General features: G+C 44.6%; 1 protein-coding gene across 2 annotated transcripts in view; it reads left to right on the top strand.

The window, feature by feature from the left end:
- The window catches only part of nectin3b (nectin cell adhesion molecule 3b), a 182309-nt gene extending 180215 nt beyond the window's left edge, over positions 1-2094 (top strand). For both annotated transcript variants that reach the window (XM_059964779.1, XM_059964780.1), the window contains one exon: positions 346-2094. In XM_059964779.1, coding sequence (XP_059820762.1) covers positions 346-935 — 590 coding nt within the window. In that variant the 3' untranslated portion in view covers positions 936-2094. The remainder of the gene's footprint in view (positions 1-345) is intronic.
- The last annotated feature ends 13108 nt before the right edge of the window (positions 2095-15202 follow it).

The raw sequence follows: 15202 nt of genomic DNA on the forward strand, positions 1-15202 counted from the left end.
TCACTCTATTCTCCAGTATTTTTTATGAATTTTGCAAAGAATAATGTTCTTTGTCTTTTCAAGAATTGTTACTGATTAAAAACAAACAGTCTACCGCAGCTGCTCTTTAACTTATCAATAGGAAAGAGATAATCCTGCAATTCATTACATTCAGTGCTGTTCCTGAAAAGTGTATTTAAATTTAAAATGTTAAGTAAACAGCATTAATCTTACCAAGTGTTTTGTAGCTTTCAACTGTACTAATGAAAGCGTTTACTTGATTGAAGATGAGAAACTTTAACATGTTGCTGTACATGTTTTTATTGCTTTTCCATCTCCACCTATCCCTTTCCTATTTATAATTAGATCCGCCTACTACTACTCCATTGTGTACAACTGCACCACTTATTTATTCATTAGCAAGCGTAACAGGTTTGGATGGTTTTACACCAAAGATTCAGATTCCACCATCAACCCTGGCATCTCTGAAGATCGATAACTTAGGAACAACGATTGGAGGTGTGGTTGGTGGTACACTTCTTCTCATGTTGGTTGTCATTATCATTGTCATGATTTACTTGAGACGCCGGCGTACATTTCGAGGGGACTATTACACAAAGCAGTATGCTGGAACTGCAGATGTTCAGAAGGATTCACAGATGAGTGTCTTACCATCATGTCAAATTGAGCCATACAGGGATTATGATAAGATTGAACGGAACCTCACACCAAACAATGTGTTCCAGAATTATCCCATTGCAATACAGAAACGTGAATGGCAAAATGAGGATAGTATAAAAAGCAGGTATTCTGAAGGTGTGGAAATACCCAATGACTACTACGAAGACCAAAAAATTTGCAATGCATCTCAGTGTGACTACTATGATGAAAACGAAGATGACCTTGTCTCACATTTGGATGGTTCAATAATTTCTCGCCGGGAATGGTATGTCTAGTAATGATGGATATTGGAGTAGAAGAGGGTCTTCAATTCATTTGGGTATTCTAGATTGTCATTTCTTGTGTGTGTATTTTTCCACAATATTTTGGTAGGATTCCTGTTTTCCTAAAGGAAGAACAAAATGAGATTTTTGTCATGAAAACGAAGTATAATTTTGAACTAAATTTGCACCCAGAGTAAGGTAAAATATTATAACTGCACAGTTCTGTGGTGTTGCTTGGGTTGAAAGTATGAACAGAAAATATTTAAATGTTTTGAGCACTGAATTCTGTGCTGTTAAGATATTGTAACTGTTTACAGTTCATTTAATTTGAGTTGAGGCTTTCAAAGTGACGAAGCAGTTACTGCCTTTCTGTTGACTACTGATTTCACTACTCCTTCCAAATAAGATCCCAATAATCCCAAATAAGGCTAGTGTTGATTAATATTGTATATAAAAAAACATAATAAACTTTACCTAAATGAAGTTGGTTGAAAAAGAAGCTGCTTCAATAATGTAAAGGTACTGTGGAAGTATCACTTTTGATCAGATTTTTCACTTTAAGTCTTAAATGTTTACATTGTCCCATCTTTTTTTTTAAACACATTACATTTTTTCAGGAAGTGCTTTTTGTTTTCTTGACTGTACATTGAAGACTACTGATTTTATATCATCTGTTCAAATGTTCATTGGTTCCCCAATCTCCAAAATTGTGCTTTATTTGTCTTTACAGGTTTTTCAGATCTTGAAATAATTTTGTTTCTTTTAAAAATATATATTAAAGTTTGAGTGATGACACTGTAATTCACTTAAGCCACAATAGCCAAAAATAAATTTTAAGTAAACTATATCCCTTGAAAATTAAAAGTGAGTTTTGTGATTGAAAAAGCTTCAATGTACAGTCTTGAACTTTTCCCTTTTCACTGGAAATACTTGGGTTCTGAATTGCTGATCATCACTTGTTTAAAGATGCAGGCATGTTTGTGGAGTTGCTTTTTTCATCTGCATGTGAACAGAAACCAGCTTGTGAAATGAGCTGTGGTGTACGGCTTCAGCTGGGCAAAAATGTTCTGATCATTATGTTGATGTATATAAATACTAAAGAGATTTACTGTACAGTACTTTTTGTACCTTATCTGTTTTATAAAGTTAATACAATGTTGATTTGATTTGATGTGCTGTTTGTTAAATATACATTTTGTTGGAAGAAACAGATTGGCTCATTTTAACTTCAGTTACTATTTGCAATATTGCAAAATTTTAATAATACTATTCTAAAGGCAGGGTTTTCCTACTGTATGAAGCCACAGATTTCTGTAATGTGCTATTTATTTTATTTAAATCCATTTTTATTTATAAAATTAACAGGATAAAGAAATGCTCGGCCTGAAATATCGACTGTACTCTTTCCCATAGATGCTGGCTGGCCTGCTGAGTTCCTCACATTTTGTGTGTGTTGCTTTGATTTCCAGCATCTGCAGATTTTCTCTAGTTTGTGATTTGATTACTACTCTCTTCCAGGGATGCCTACCCTGATGAAGTTTAAATCTTCCCTTCAACAGGAGTTCAGTAAAACCCTCTCATTGCTCTCCCTCTGTAATCTCTGTGGCTTTCCGACTTTTTGACCCTTGGCCCGAACTGTAGATCAAAAAGGTAGGGAGAGAGAAACACCAGGTGATTGGTGAAACCTGGAAGGAAAGGGAGTAAAGAGCTGGGAATTTGATTGATGAAAAAGACAGAAGGCCAGAGTAGTAAGAAAAAGACGGGGGACGATCACCAGAGGGAGGCAATGAGCAGGCAAGGAGATAACATGAGAGAGGGAAGAGGGGGTGGGAAATGGTGTAGGGGGTGGGGTCATTACCAGAAGTTTGAGAAATCAATGCTATCAGGTTGGGGACTACCCAGACGGAATAGAGCATGCTGTTCCTCCAACTTAAGTGTGGCCTCATCACAACAGTGGAGGAGTCTATGGATGGACCTACCAGAATGGGAAGTGGAATTAAAATGGGTGGCCACCAGAAGATCCCACTTGTTCTGGCAGATGGAGAATAGATACTTAGTGAAGTGGATTCCCAATCTACATCGGGTCTCACCGATATACAGGAGGCCACACCGGGAGCACCAAACACAGTAAATGACGTAACAGAGCACAGATGAAGTGTCACCTCACCTGGAATGACTCTTTAGGGCCCTGACTGGTAGTGAGGGAGGAGGTGCAGGGGCAGCAGAAGCACTTGTTCTGCTTGCAAGTGTAAGTACCAGGAGGGAAATCATTGGGGAGGGACAAATGGACAAGGGAGTCGTGTAAGGAGCTTGTTGCTGGGATTCAGTTGGAGGTGGTGGACATTTCAGAGAATTATGTGCTGGACATGGAGGCTGGTGGGGTGGTTGGTGAAGATAAGAGGAACCCTATCCCTGATAGGGAGGCAGGAAGATGGGTTAAAAGCAGATATGTGAAATGGAAGAAATGCGGTTGATTGTGATGTTGATGGTGGAAGAAGTGAACCCCCTTTGCTTTGAAGAAGGGGTATATCTCGTTCATTCTAGAATGAAAAGCTTCATCCTGAGAGTAGATGTGGTGGAGCGGAGGAATTGAGAAAAGGGAATAAGTAGCCGGGTGGGATGAGATATAGTCCAGGTAGCTGTGAGACTCAGTGTATTTATATAGATAAGAGCAGATAAACTGTCTGCAGAGATAGAGACAGAGAGATTGAGAAGAGGGAGAGTGGTGTTGGAAATGGACCAGGTGAACTTGAGGGCAGAGTGGAAGTTGGAGGCAAAGTGGATGAAGTTGATAAATTCAGCATGGGTGCAGGAAGCAGCACCAAAGCAGTCATTGATTTAGCATAAGGAAAGTGTGGGACGGTCAGCAGTGTAGGCTTGGGACATAGACTGTTCAAAGTAACTGACAAACAGGCAGGCATAGCTGGGACCCCTGTGAGTGCCCATGGCTACCCCTTTTGTTTAAAGGAAATGGGGGGAGCCAAAGGATAAATTATTAAGAGTGAGGAGGAGGAGGGGAACTGGCTGGGTCTGGTGTCCAGAAAGAAACGGTGAGCTTTGAGGCCTTCCTTTGCGGGATGGAGGTGTACAGGGACACCTGTAGTGAAAATAAGATAATGGGGGCCAGGGAACTTGAAATCTTTGAGAAGATCAAGAGTATGTGAGGTGTCATGGATGTCCATAGGAGGGGACTGAACTAGTGGGGATAAAACAGTGTTGAGGTATGCAGATATCCTTGCAAACCAGGCAAGTGCTACACCTGCCCCTACACCTCCTCCCTCACTATCATTCAGGGCCCTAAACAGTCTTTCCAGGTGAGGCGACGCTTCTCCTGTGAGTCTGTTGGGGTCACTTATTGTGTTTGTGGCCTCCTGTATATCAGTGAGACCCGACATAGATTATGAGACCACTTCACTGAGCATCTACACCCCGTCTGCCAGAACACTGCCGTCTCCCAGTGGCCAGTCATTTTAATTCCACTTACAAATTCACATTTCGATAAGTTCATCCATGGCCTCCTCCACTATCATGATGAGGCCACAGTTAGGTTGGAGGAACAACACGTTATTCACGTTATTTCTGTTTGGGTAGCCTCTAACCGAATGGCATGAACATCAATTTCTTAAACTTCAGGTAATAACCCTCCCCCCCCCCCCCCCCATCATTTCCCATCCGCTTGTCCCTTTCTCATGATACCTCTTTGCCTGCCCTTCATCTCCCTCCGTTGCTCCTCCCCCTTTTTCTTTCTTGCATGGCCTTCTGTCTTTTTAACCAATCAACTTCCCAGCTCCTTACTTCATCCCTTCCCCTCCAGGCTTCACTTATAACCTGGTATTTCTCTACCACCCACCCCCCCACCTTTTAAATCTATTTCTCAGCATTTTTCTCCTGTCCTGCCAAAGGGTTTTGGTCCAAAACGTCGACTGTACATTTTTCCATAGATGCTGTGTGGTCTGCTGAGTGTTTTGTATGTGTTGCTCGGAATTATAGCACCTGCAGGTTTTCTCTTGTTTCTAGAAGAAAAGTTCAAGCCCTTTTTTGTCACATAAGCTATGCAGACTGAAGTGTCATCTTTGGGATGTGGACATATAATAAAATTTTCATTCAGGTTTTGTTTGCTGCAGAATAATTTCCCAGCTGGATTTTTTCAACTCATTGATTTGTTTATCAGCAATATTTGAGAACAAATATCAAGTGCTAAAATTACTCATGGTATTTAGCAACTCTGGCTATGTGGTGTATTTTGCAGCAATGTTAAAGGATATAAGGAAATTTGTTTTTATTGAATTGTTTACATCACGCATCAGTAACATTTTTAATTAGCAGTTCTGTTGAGTGTGGTTTTTCTATCCCTGGAAGACTCAAGAACGAAATAGTAAATAGCATTCACAACATACTTCGATCTAGCAAGAATTAATTGCCTTTGTAATTAGGATAGAGAAGGACATAGGATTAAGCGAGGCTAATGCATGTTAGACATACGACCATAAGACATAAGAGCAGAATTAGGCCTTTTGGTCGATTGAATCTACTTTGTCATTCAATCATGTCTGATCCCTTTCTCCCCTCCTCAGCCCCACTCCCTGGCCTACCCGTAACCTTTGATGCCATGTCCAATCAAAAACCTATTAATCTGTCTTAAATACATCCAATGACCTGGCCTCCACAACTGCCTGTGGTAACAAATCCCACAAAATTCGCCACCCCCCCCCCCCCCAGTCTGGTTTTGGGCTTTTGGTTGGGAGGTGCTGTAAGAGGAGGAGGTGTGGAGCAGAGCAAAAGAGAAGATGCTCACAGAATCCTGCCTGAAGGAGTCACCCCACTATGAAGCTCTGATTAATTCACTGAAACATCTTCATCAGAATAAAATCAACCCATGCATACCACAAATGTTGAAACGGTTAAATTATTACATAGAAATGAATCTACAACAATGAAAAGATGACCAGTGTTGGAAATGGAATCAAGTAATACCCATCTCATTGGATACATTTGTCTCCAGTTTTCTTCCCTACTGTGGAAGCAGATGGACCTCAGAACTGAGCACATTTCTTCACTCTGACTATGAAAGAGAGCATCTGTCTGTCTATGAGAGTGAGAGTGTGTGTGTCTGTCTATGAGAGAGAACGTCTGCTTATGAGAGAGAGTGTGTATCTGTCTATGAGAGTGTGTCTATCTATCAGACTGTGCGTGTCCCCCTCTCTGAGAGAGAGTGTGTGTATCTGTCCATAAGAGAGAGAGTGTGTTTGCTTCTGAGAAAGAATGTGTGTCTCTATGAGAGAGAGCGTCTGTCTGTCTATGAGAGAGAATGTCTGTGTCCATCTATGAGGGAGTGTGTGTGTGTCTATGAGAGAGAGAGAGAGAGAGTGTGTCTATGAGCGTGTGTGTGTCTGTCTATGAGAGAGAGAAAGTGTGTCTGCCACTGAGAAAGAGTTTGTGTCTCTATGAGAGAGAGTACGTGTCTGTCTATGAGAGAGTGTGTGTGTTGGTCTGTGATATACAGAACATCTGTCAGTCTATCAAAGAGAGAGAGAGAGAGAGAAAAACAGTGTGCCTGTCCTGAGAGAATATGTGTCTCTAAGAGAGAGTGTGTGCGTCTCTCTATGAGAGAGTGTGTGGGTCTGTCTATGAGGGAGAGGGTGAGGGTGTGTGTCTGTCTCTGAGAGAGAGTGTGAGTCTGTCTATGAGAGAATGTGTCTGTCTATCAGAGTGTGTGTATCTGTCGATGAGAGAGTGTGTTTGTCCTTGAGAGAGAGTACGTCCGTCTATGAGAGAGAGTGTGTCTGTCTATGAGAGAGAGAGAGCGTTCCAGTCTATGAGAGAGAGAGTGTGTGCCTGTCTATGAGAGAGTGTGTATCTGTCTATGACAGAGTGTGTCTGTCTATGAGAGTGTGTGTGTCTGTCTATGAGAGATTGTGTGTGTCTAAGAGAGGATGTGCATGTCTGTCTATGATAGAGTGTGTGTGTGTCTGTCTATGAGAGAGTGTGTCTGTCTATGAGAGTGTGTGTCTGTCTATGAGCATGTGTTTGTCTAAGAGAGTGTGTGTGTCTAGGAGAGGGTGTGTATGTCTGTCTATGAGAGAGAGTGTGTGTGTCTGCCTATGAGAGTCTGTCAGACCAAGAGAGAGAGAGAGAGAGAGTGTGTTCGTGTCTATGAGGGAGAGAGTGTGTGCCTGTCTATGAGGGAGAGAGTGTGTGTGTGTCTGTCTATGAGGGAGAGTGTGTGTGTCTGTCTATCAGGGAGTGTGTGCGTGTCTATGAGAGAGAAGTGTTTCTGTGAGATCATGTGTGTGTCTAAGAGAGGGTGTGTATGTCTGTCTATGAGAGAGTGTGTGTGTCTGTCTATGAGAGACTGTGTGTGTCCAGGAGAGCGGGTGTATGTCTGTCTCCGAGAGACAGTGTGTGTATCTGTCCATGAGAGAGAGTGCGTTTCTGTCTATGAGAGAGAGTTTGTCTGTCTATGACAGAGTGTGTGTGTGTGTGTGTCTGTCTATCAGGGAGTGTGTGCGTGTCTATGGGAGAGAAGTGTTTCTGTCTGTGAGAGCGTGTGTGTATCTAAGAGAGGGTGTGTATGTCTGTCTATGAGAGAGAGTGTGTGTGTCTGTCTATGAGAGAGTCTGTCAGACCATGAGAGAGAGAGAGACTGTGTTCGTGTCTTTGAGGGAGAGAGTGTGTCTGTGTCTGTCTATGAGGGAGAGTGAGTGTGTCTGTCTATGAGCGTGTGTCTGTCTAAGAGAGGGTGTGTATGTCTGTCTATGAGAGAGTCTGTCTGTCCATGAGAGAGAGTGTGTCCGTCTATGAGAGAGATGGAGAGAGAGAGAGGGTGTGTTCCTGTCTATGAGGGAGAGAGTGTGTGCCTCTCTATGAGAGAGAGTGTGTATCTGTCTATGAATGTGTGTCTGTCTATCAGAGTGTGCGTGTCCCCCTCTCTGAGAGAGAGTGTGTGTATCTGTCCATAAGAGAGAGAGTGTGTTTGTCTCTGAGAAAGAATGTGTGTCTCTACGAGAGAGAGTGCATGTCTGTTTATGAGAGAGTCTGTGTTGGTCTATGAGAGAGAGCGTCTGTCTATGAGAGAGAAAGTGTGTGTGTCTCTATGAGAGAGTGTGTGTGTGTCTGTCCATGAGAGTGTGTGTGTGTGTCTGTCTATGAGAGAGAATTTCTGTGTCTGTCGATGAAAGAGAATGTGTGTGTCTGTCTATGACAGAGTGTGTGTCGGTCTATTAGAGAGAGCATCTGTCTGTCTATGAGAGAAAGAGTGTGTCTGTCTCTGAGACAGTGTGTCTCTATGAGAGAGTGTGTGCGTCTGTCTATGACAGAGAGTGTGTGTCTGTTGATGAGGGAGTGTGTGTCTCTGTCTATGAAAGAGAGCATCTGTCTGTCTATGAGAGAGAGAGAGAGTGTGTGTGTCTATGAGAGAGAGTGTCTGCTTATGAGAGAGAGTGTGTCTGTCTATGACAGAGTGTGTGTGTGTCTGAGAGCGATAGTCTTTGTTGTCTATGAGGGAGAGTGTGTCTGTCTATGACATAGTGTGTGTGTGTCAGTCTGAGAGCAAGTGTGTGTGTCTGTGAGCGAGAGTGTGTGTGTCCGTCTATAAGGGAGTGTGTATCTGTCTGTGAGAGAGTGTGTCCGTTTATGAGAATGTGTCTGTCTATGACAGTGTGTGTGTCTGTCTATGAGAGACAGAGAGAGAGTATTGCAGTCTCTGAGGGAGAGAGTGTGTCTGTCTATCAGAGAGAGAGAGAGAGAGTGTGTGTGTTCCAGTCTGTGAGTAAGAGAATGTGTGCCTGTCTATGAGGGTGAGAGTGTGTGTGTGTCTGTCAATGAGGGAGACTGTGTGTGTCTGTCTATCAGGGAGTGCGTGCGTGTCTATGAGAGAGAAGTGTTTCTCGCTGTGAGAGCGGGTGTGTCTAAGAGAGGGTGTGTATGTCTGTCTATGAGAGAGAGTATGTGTGACTGTCTTTGAGAGAGTGTGTCTGTCGATGACAGAGTGTGTGTGTCTGTCTATGAAAGAGAGAGTGCGTTCCAGTCTATGAGAGAGAGAGTGCGTGCCTGTCTATGAGAGAGAGTGTGTATCTGTCTATGACAGAGTGTGTCTGTCTATGAGAGTGTGTGTCTGTCTATGAGCATGTGGTTGTCTATGAGAGAGTGTGTGTGTCTAGGAGAGGGTGTGTATGTCTGTCTCCGAGAGAGAGTGTGTGTATCTGTCCATGAGAGAGAGTGCGTTTGTGTCTATGAGAGAGAGTGTGTCTGTCTACGACAGAGTGTGTGTGTCTGTTTATGAGGGATTGTGTGTGTGTGTGTCTGTCTATCAGGGAGTGTGTGCGTGTCTATGAGAGAGAAGTCTTGCTGTCTGTGAGAGCATGTGTGTATCTAAGAGAGGGTGTGTATGTCTGTCTATGAGAGAGAGTGTGTGTGTCTGCCTATGATAGTCTGTCAGACCAAGAGAGCGAGAGAGAGAGAGTGTGTTCGTGTCTATGAGGGAGAGAGTGTGTGCCTGTCTATGAGGGAGAGAGTGTGTCTGTGTCTGTCTATGAGGGAGAGTGTGTGTGTCTGTCTATCAGGGAGTGTGTGCGTGTCTATGAGAGAGAAGTGTTTCTCTCTGTGAGATCATGTGTGTGTCTAAGAGAGGGTGTGTGTGTCTGTCTATGAGAGAGTGTGTGCGTCTCTCTATGAGAGAGTGTGTGGCTGTCTGTGAGGGAGAGAGTGTGGGTCTGTCTATGAGGGAGAGGGTGAGGGTGTGTGTCTGTCTCTGAGAGAGAGTGTGAGTCTGTCTATGAGAGAATGTGTCTGTCTATCAGAGTGTGTGTATCTGTCGATGAGAGAGTGTGTTTGTCCTTGAGAGAGAGTACGTCCGTCTATGAGAGAGAGTGTGTCTGTCTATGAGAGAGAGAGAGCGTTCCAGTCTATGAGAGAGAGAGTGTGTGCCTGTCTATGAGAGAGTGTGTATCTGTCTATGACAGAGTGTGTCTGTCTATGAGAGTGTGTGTGTCTGTCTATGAGAGATTGTGTGTGTCTAAGAGAGGATGTGCATGTCTGTCTATGATAGAGTGTGTGTGTGTCTGTCTATGAGAGAGTGTGTCTGTCTATGAGAGAGTGTGTCTGTCTATTAGAGTGTGTGTCTGTCTATGAGCATGTGTTTGTCTAAGAGAGTGTGTGTGTCTAGGAGAGGGTGTGTATGTCTGTCTATGAGAGAGAGTGTGTGTGTCTGCCTATGAGAGTCTGTCAGACCAAGAGAGAGAGAGAGAGAGAGAGTGTGTTCGTGTCTATGAGGGAAAGAGTGTGTGCCTGTCTATGAGGGAGAGAGTGTGTCTGTGTCTGTCTATGAGGGAGAGTGTGTGTGTCTGTCTATCAGGGAGTGTGTGCGTGTCTATGAGAGAGAAGTGTTTCTCTCTGTGAGATCATGTGTGTGTCTAAGAGAGGGTGTGTATGTCTGTCTATGAGAGAGTGTGTGTGTCTGTCTATGAGAGACTGTGTGTGTCCAGGAGAGAGTGTGTCTGTGTCTGTCTATGAGGGAGAGTGAGTGTGTCTGTCTATGACAGAGTGTGTCTGTCTATGAGCGTGTGTCTGTCTAAGAGAGGGTGTGTATGTCTGTCTATGAGAGAGTCTGTCTGTCCATGAGAGAGAGTGTGTCCGTCTATGAGAGAGATGGAGAGAGAGAGAGGGTGTGTTCCTGTCTATGAGGGAGAGAGTGTGTGCCTCTCTATGAGAGAGAGTGTGTATCTGTCTATGAATGTGTGTCTGTCTATCAGAGTGTGCGTGTCCCCCTCTCTGAGAGAGAGTGTGTGTATCTGTCCATAAGAGAGAGAGTGTGTTTGTCTCTGAGAAAGAATGTGTGTCTCTACGAGAGAGAGTGCATGTCTGTTTATGAGAGAGTCTGTGTTGGTCTATGAGAGAGAGCATCTGTCTATGAGAGAGAAAGTGTGTGTGTCTCTATGAGAGAGTGTGTGTGTGTCTATGAGGGAGAGAGTGTGTCTGTGTCTGTCTATGAGGGAGAGTGAGTGTGTCTGTCTATGACAGAGTGTGTCTGTCTATGAGCGTGTGTCTGTCTAAGAGAGGGTGTGTATGTCTGTCTATGAGAGAGTCTGTCTGTCCATGAGAGAGAGTGTGTCCGTCTATGAGAGTGTGTGTGTCTGTCTATGAGAGAGTGTGTGTGTCTAAGAGAGGGTGTGTATATCTGTCTATGAGAGAGAGTGCGTGTGTCTGTCTTTGAGAGTGTGTGTCTGTCTATGACAGAGTGTGTGTGTCTGTCTATGAGAGAGTGAGAAAGAGAGCGTTCCAGTCTATGAGGGGGAGTGTGTGCATGCGTCTGTCTATGAGGGAGAGTGTGTGTGTCTGTCTATCAGGGAGTGCGTGCGTGTCTATGAGAGAGAAGTGTTTCTGTCTGTGAGAGCGTGTGTGTATCTAAGAGAGGGTGTGTATTTCTGTCTATGAGAGAGAGTGTGTGTGTCTGTCTATGAGAGAGTCTGTCAGACCATGAGAGAGAGAGAAAGAGAGAGAGAGAGAGAGTGTGTTCGTGTCTATGAGGGAGAGAGTGTGTGCCTGTCTATGAGGGAGAGAGTGTGTCTGTGTCTGTCTATGAGAGAGTGTCCGTTTATGAGATAGAATATGTCTGTCTATGACAGAGTGTGTGTGTCTGTCTATGAGAGAGTGAGAAAGAGAGCGTTCCAGTCTATGAGGGAAAGAGTCTGCCTGTCTATGAGGGAAAGAGTGTGTGTGTGTCTGTCAATGAGGGAGAGTGTGTGTGTCTGTCTATCAGGGAGTGCGTGCGTGTCTATGAGAGAGAAGTGTTTCTCTCTGTGAGAGCCTGTGTGTGTCTAAGAGAGGGTGTGTATGTCTGTCTATGAGTGAGAGTGTCTTTGTCTGTCTTTGAGAGAGAGAGAGAGAGAGAGAGTGCATTCCAGTCTATGAGCGAGAGAGTGCGTGTCTCTCTGAGAGAGAGTGTGTATCTGTCTATGAGAGGGTGTGTCTGTCAATCAGAGTGTGCGTGTGTCCGTCTCTGAGAGAAGTGAGTGTATCAGTCCATGAGAGAGAGTGTGTGTGTGTCCATGAGAGAGAAGGGTTTCTGTCTGTGAGAGAGTGTGTCTGTCTAAGGGAGGGTGTATATGCCTGTCTTTGAGAGAGAGAGAGTGCGTTTCTGTCTATGATAGAGAGTGAGTGTGTCTGTCTATGAGAGCGAGTGTATCTGTCTATGACAGAGTGTGTGTGTCTGTTTATGAGGGAGAGTGTCTGTGTGTGTCTGTCTATCAGGGAGTGTGTGCGTGTTTATGAGGGAGAAGTGTTTCTGTCTGTGAGAGCGTGTGTGTGTCTAAGTGAGGGTGTGTATGTCTGTCTATGAGAGAGAGTGTGTGTGTCTGTCTATGAGAGAGTGTGTCTGTATATGAGAGAGAGTGTGTGTGTCTGTCTATGAGAGAGACTGTCTGTCCATGAGAGAGAGTGTGTGTGTCTGTCTATGAGAGAGACTGTCTGTCCATGAGAGAGAGTGTGTCCGTCTATGTGAGAGAGGGAGAGAGAGAGAGAGAGAGTGTGTTCCTGTCTATGAGGGAGAGAGTGTGTGCCTCTCTATGAGAGAGAGTGTGTATCTGTCTATGAATGTGTGTCTGTCTATCAGAGTGTGCGAGTCCCCCTCTCTGAGATAGAGTGTGTGTATCTGTCCATAAGAGAGAGAGTGTGTTTGTCTCTGAGAAAGAATGTGTGTCTCTATGAGAGAGAGTGCATGTCTGTTTATGAGAGAGTCTGTGTCGGTCTATGAGAGAGAGCGTCTGTCTATGAGAGAGAAAGTGTGTGTGTCTCTATGAGAGAGTGTGTGACTGTCTATGACGTACTGTGTGTGTCTGTCTATGAGAGAGAATGTGTGTGTCTGTCCATGAGAGAGTGTGTGTGTGTCTGTCTATGAGAGAGAATTTCTGTGTCTGTCGATGAAAGAGAATGTGTGTGTCTGTCTATGACAGAGTGTGTGTCGGTCTATTAGAGAGAGCATCTGTCTGTCTATGAGAGAAAGAGTGTGTCTGTCTCTGAGACAGTGTGTCTCTATGAGAGAGTGTGTGCGTCTGTCTATGACAGAGAGTGTGTGTCTGTTGATGAGGGAGTGTGTGTCTCTGTCTATGAAAGAGAGCATCTGTCTGTCTATGAGAGAGAGAGAGAGTGTGTGTGTCTGTCTATGAGAGAGAGTGTCTGCTTATGAGAGAGAGTGTGTCTGTCTATGACAGAGTGTGTGTGTCTGTCTATGAGAGAGTGTGTGTGTGTCTGAGAGCGATAGTCTTTGTTGTCTATGAGGGAGAGTGTGTCTGTCTATGACATAGTGTGTGTGTGTCAGTCTGAGAGCAAGTGTGTGTGTCTGTGAGCGAGAGTGTGTGTGTCCGTCTATAAGGGAGTGTGTATCTGTCTGTGAGAGAGTGTGTCCGTTTATGAGAATGTGTCTGTCTATGACAGTGTGTGTGTCTGTCTATGAGAGACAGAGAGAGAGTATTGCAGTCTCTGAGGGAGAGAGTGTGTCTGTCTATCAGAGAGAGAGAGAGAGAGTGTGTGTGTTCCAGTCTGTGAGTAAGAGAATGTGTGCCTGTCTATGAGGGTGAGAGTGTGTGTGTGTCTGTCAATGAGGGAGACTGTGTGTGTCTGTCTATCAGGGAGTGCGTGCGTGTCTATGAGAGAGAAGTGTTTCTCGCTGTGAGAGCGGGTGTGTCTAAGAGAGGGTGTGTATGTCTGTCTATGAGAGAGAGTATGTGTGACTGTCTTTGAGAGAGTGTGTCTGTCGATGACAGAGTGTGTGTGTCTGTCTATGAAAGAGAGAGTGCGTTCCAGTCTATGAGAGAGAGAGTGCGTGCCTGTCTATGAGAGAGAGTGTGTATCTGTCTATGACAGAGTGTGTCTGTCTATGAGAGTGTGTGTCTGTCTATGAGCATGTGGTTGTCTATGAGAGAGTGTGTGTGTCTAGGAGAGGGTGTGTATGTCTGTCTCCGAGAGAGAGTGTGTGTATCTGTCCATGAGAGAGAGTGCGTTTGTGTCTATGAGAGAGAGTGTGTCTGTCTACGACAGAGTGTGTGTGTCTGTTTATGAGGGATTGTGTGTGTGTGTGTCTGTCTATCAGGGAGTGTGTGCGTGTCTATGAGAGAGAAGTCTTGCTGTCTGTGAGAGCATGTGTGTATCTAAGAGAGGGTGTGTATGTCTGTCTATGAGAGAGAGTGTGTGTGTCTGCCTATGATAGTCTGTCAGACCAAGAGAGCGAGAGAGAGAGAGTGTGTTCGTGTCTATGAGGGAGAGAGTGTGTGCCTGTCTATGAGGGAGAGAGTGTGTCTGTGTCTGTCTATGAGGGAGAGTGTGTGTGTCTGTCTATCAGGGAGTGTGTGCGTGTCTATGAGAGAGAAGTGTTTCTCTCTGTGAGATCATGTGTGTGTCTAAGAGAGGGTGTGTGTGTCTGTCTATGAGAGAGTGTGTGCGTCTCTCTATGAGAGAGTGTGTGGCTGTCTGTGAGGGAGAGAGTGTGGGTCTGTCTATGAGGGAGAGGGTGAGGGTGTGTGTCTGTCTCTGAGAGAGAGTGTGAGTCTGTCTATGAGAGAATGTGTCTGTCTATCAGAGTGTGTGTATCTGTCGATGAGAGAGTGTGTTTGTCCTTGAGAGAGAGTACGTCTGTCTATGAGAGAGAGTGTGTCTGTCTATGAGAGAGAGAGAGCGTTCCAGTCTATGAGAGAGAGAGTGTGTGCCTGTCTATGAGAGAGTGTGTATCTGTCTATGACAGAGTGTGTCTGTCTATGAGAGTGTGTGTGTCTGTCTATGAGAGATTGTGTGTGTCTAAGAGAGGATGTGCATGTCTGTCTATGATAGAGTGTGTGTGTGTCTGTCTATGAGAGAGTGTGTCTGTCTATGAGAGAGTGTGTCTGTCTATTAGAGTGTGTGTCTGTCTATGAGCATGTGTTTGTCTAAGAGAGTGTGTGTGTCTAGGAGAGGGTGTGTATGTCTGTCTATGAGAGAGAGTGTGTGTGTCTGCCTATGAGAGTCTGTCAGACCAAGAGAGAGAGAGAGAGAGAGAGTGTGTTCGTGTCTATGAGGGAGAGAGTGTGTGCCTGTCTATGAGGGAGAGAGTGTGTCTGTGTCTGTCTATGAGGGAGAGTGTGTGTGTCTGTCTATCAGGGAGTGTGTGCGTGTCTATGAGAGAGAAGTGTTTCTCTCTGTGAGATCATGTGTGTGTCTAAGAGAGGGTGTGTATGTCTGTCTATGAGAGAGTGTGTGTGTCTGTCTATGAGAGACTGTGTGTGTCCAGGAGAGAGTGTGTCTGTGTCTGTCTA

The sequence above is a fragment of the Hypanus sabinus genome, chromosome 3, assembly GCF_030144855.1.
Source record: "Hypanus sabinus isolate sHypSab1 chromosome 3, sHypSab1.hap1, whole genome shotgun sequence".
NCBI lineage: Eukaryota > Metazoa > Chordata > Chondrichthyes > Myliobatiformes > Dasyatidae > Hypanus > Hypanus sabinus.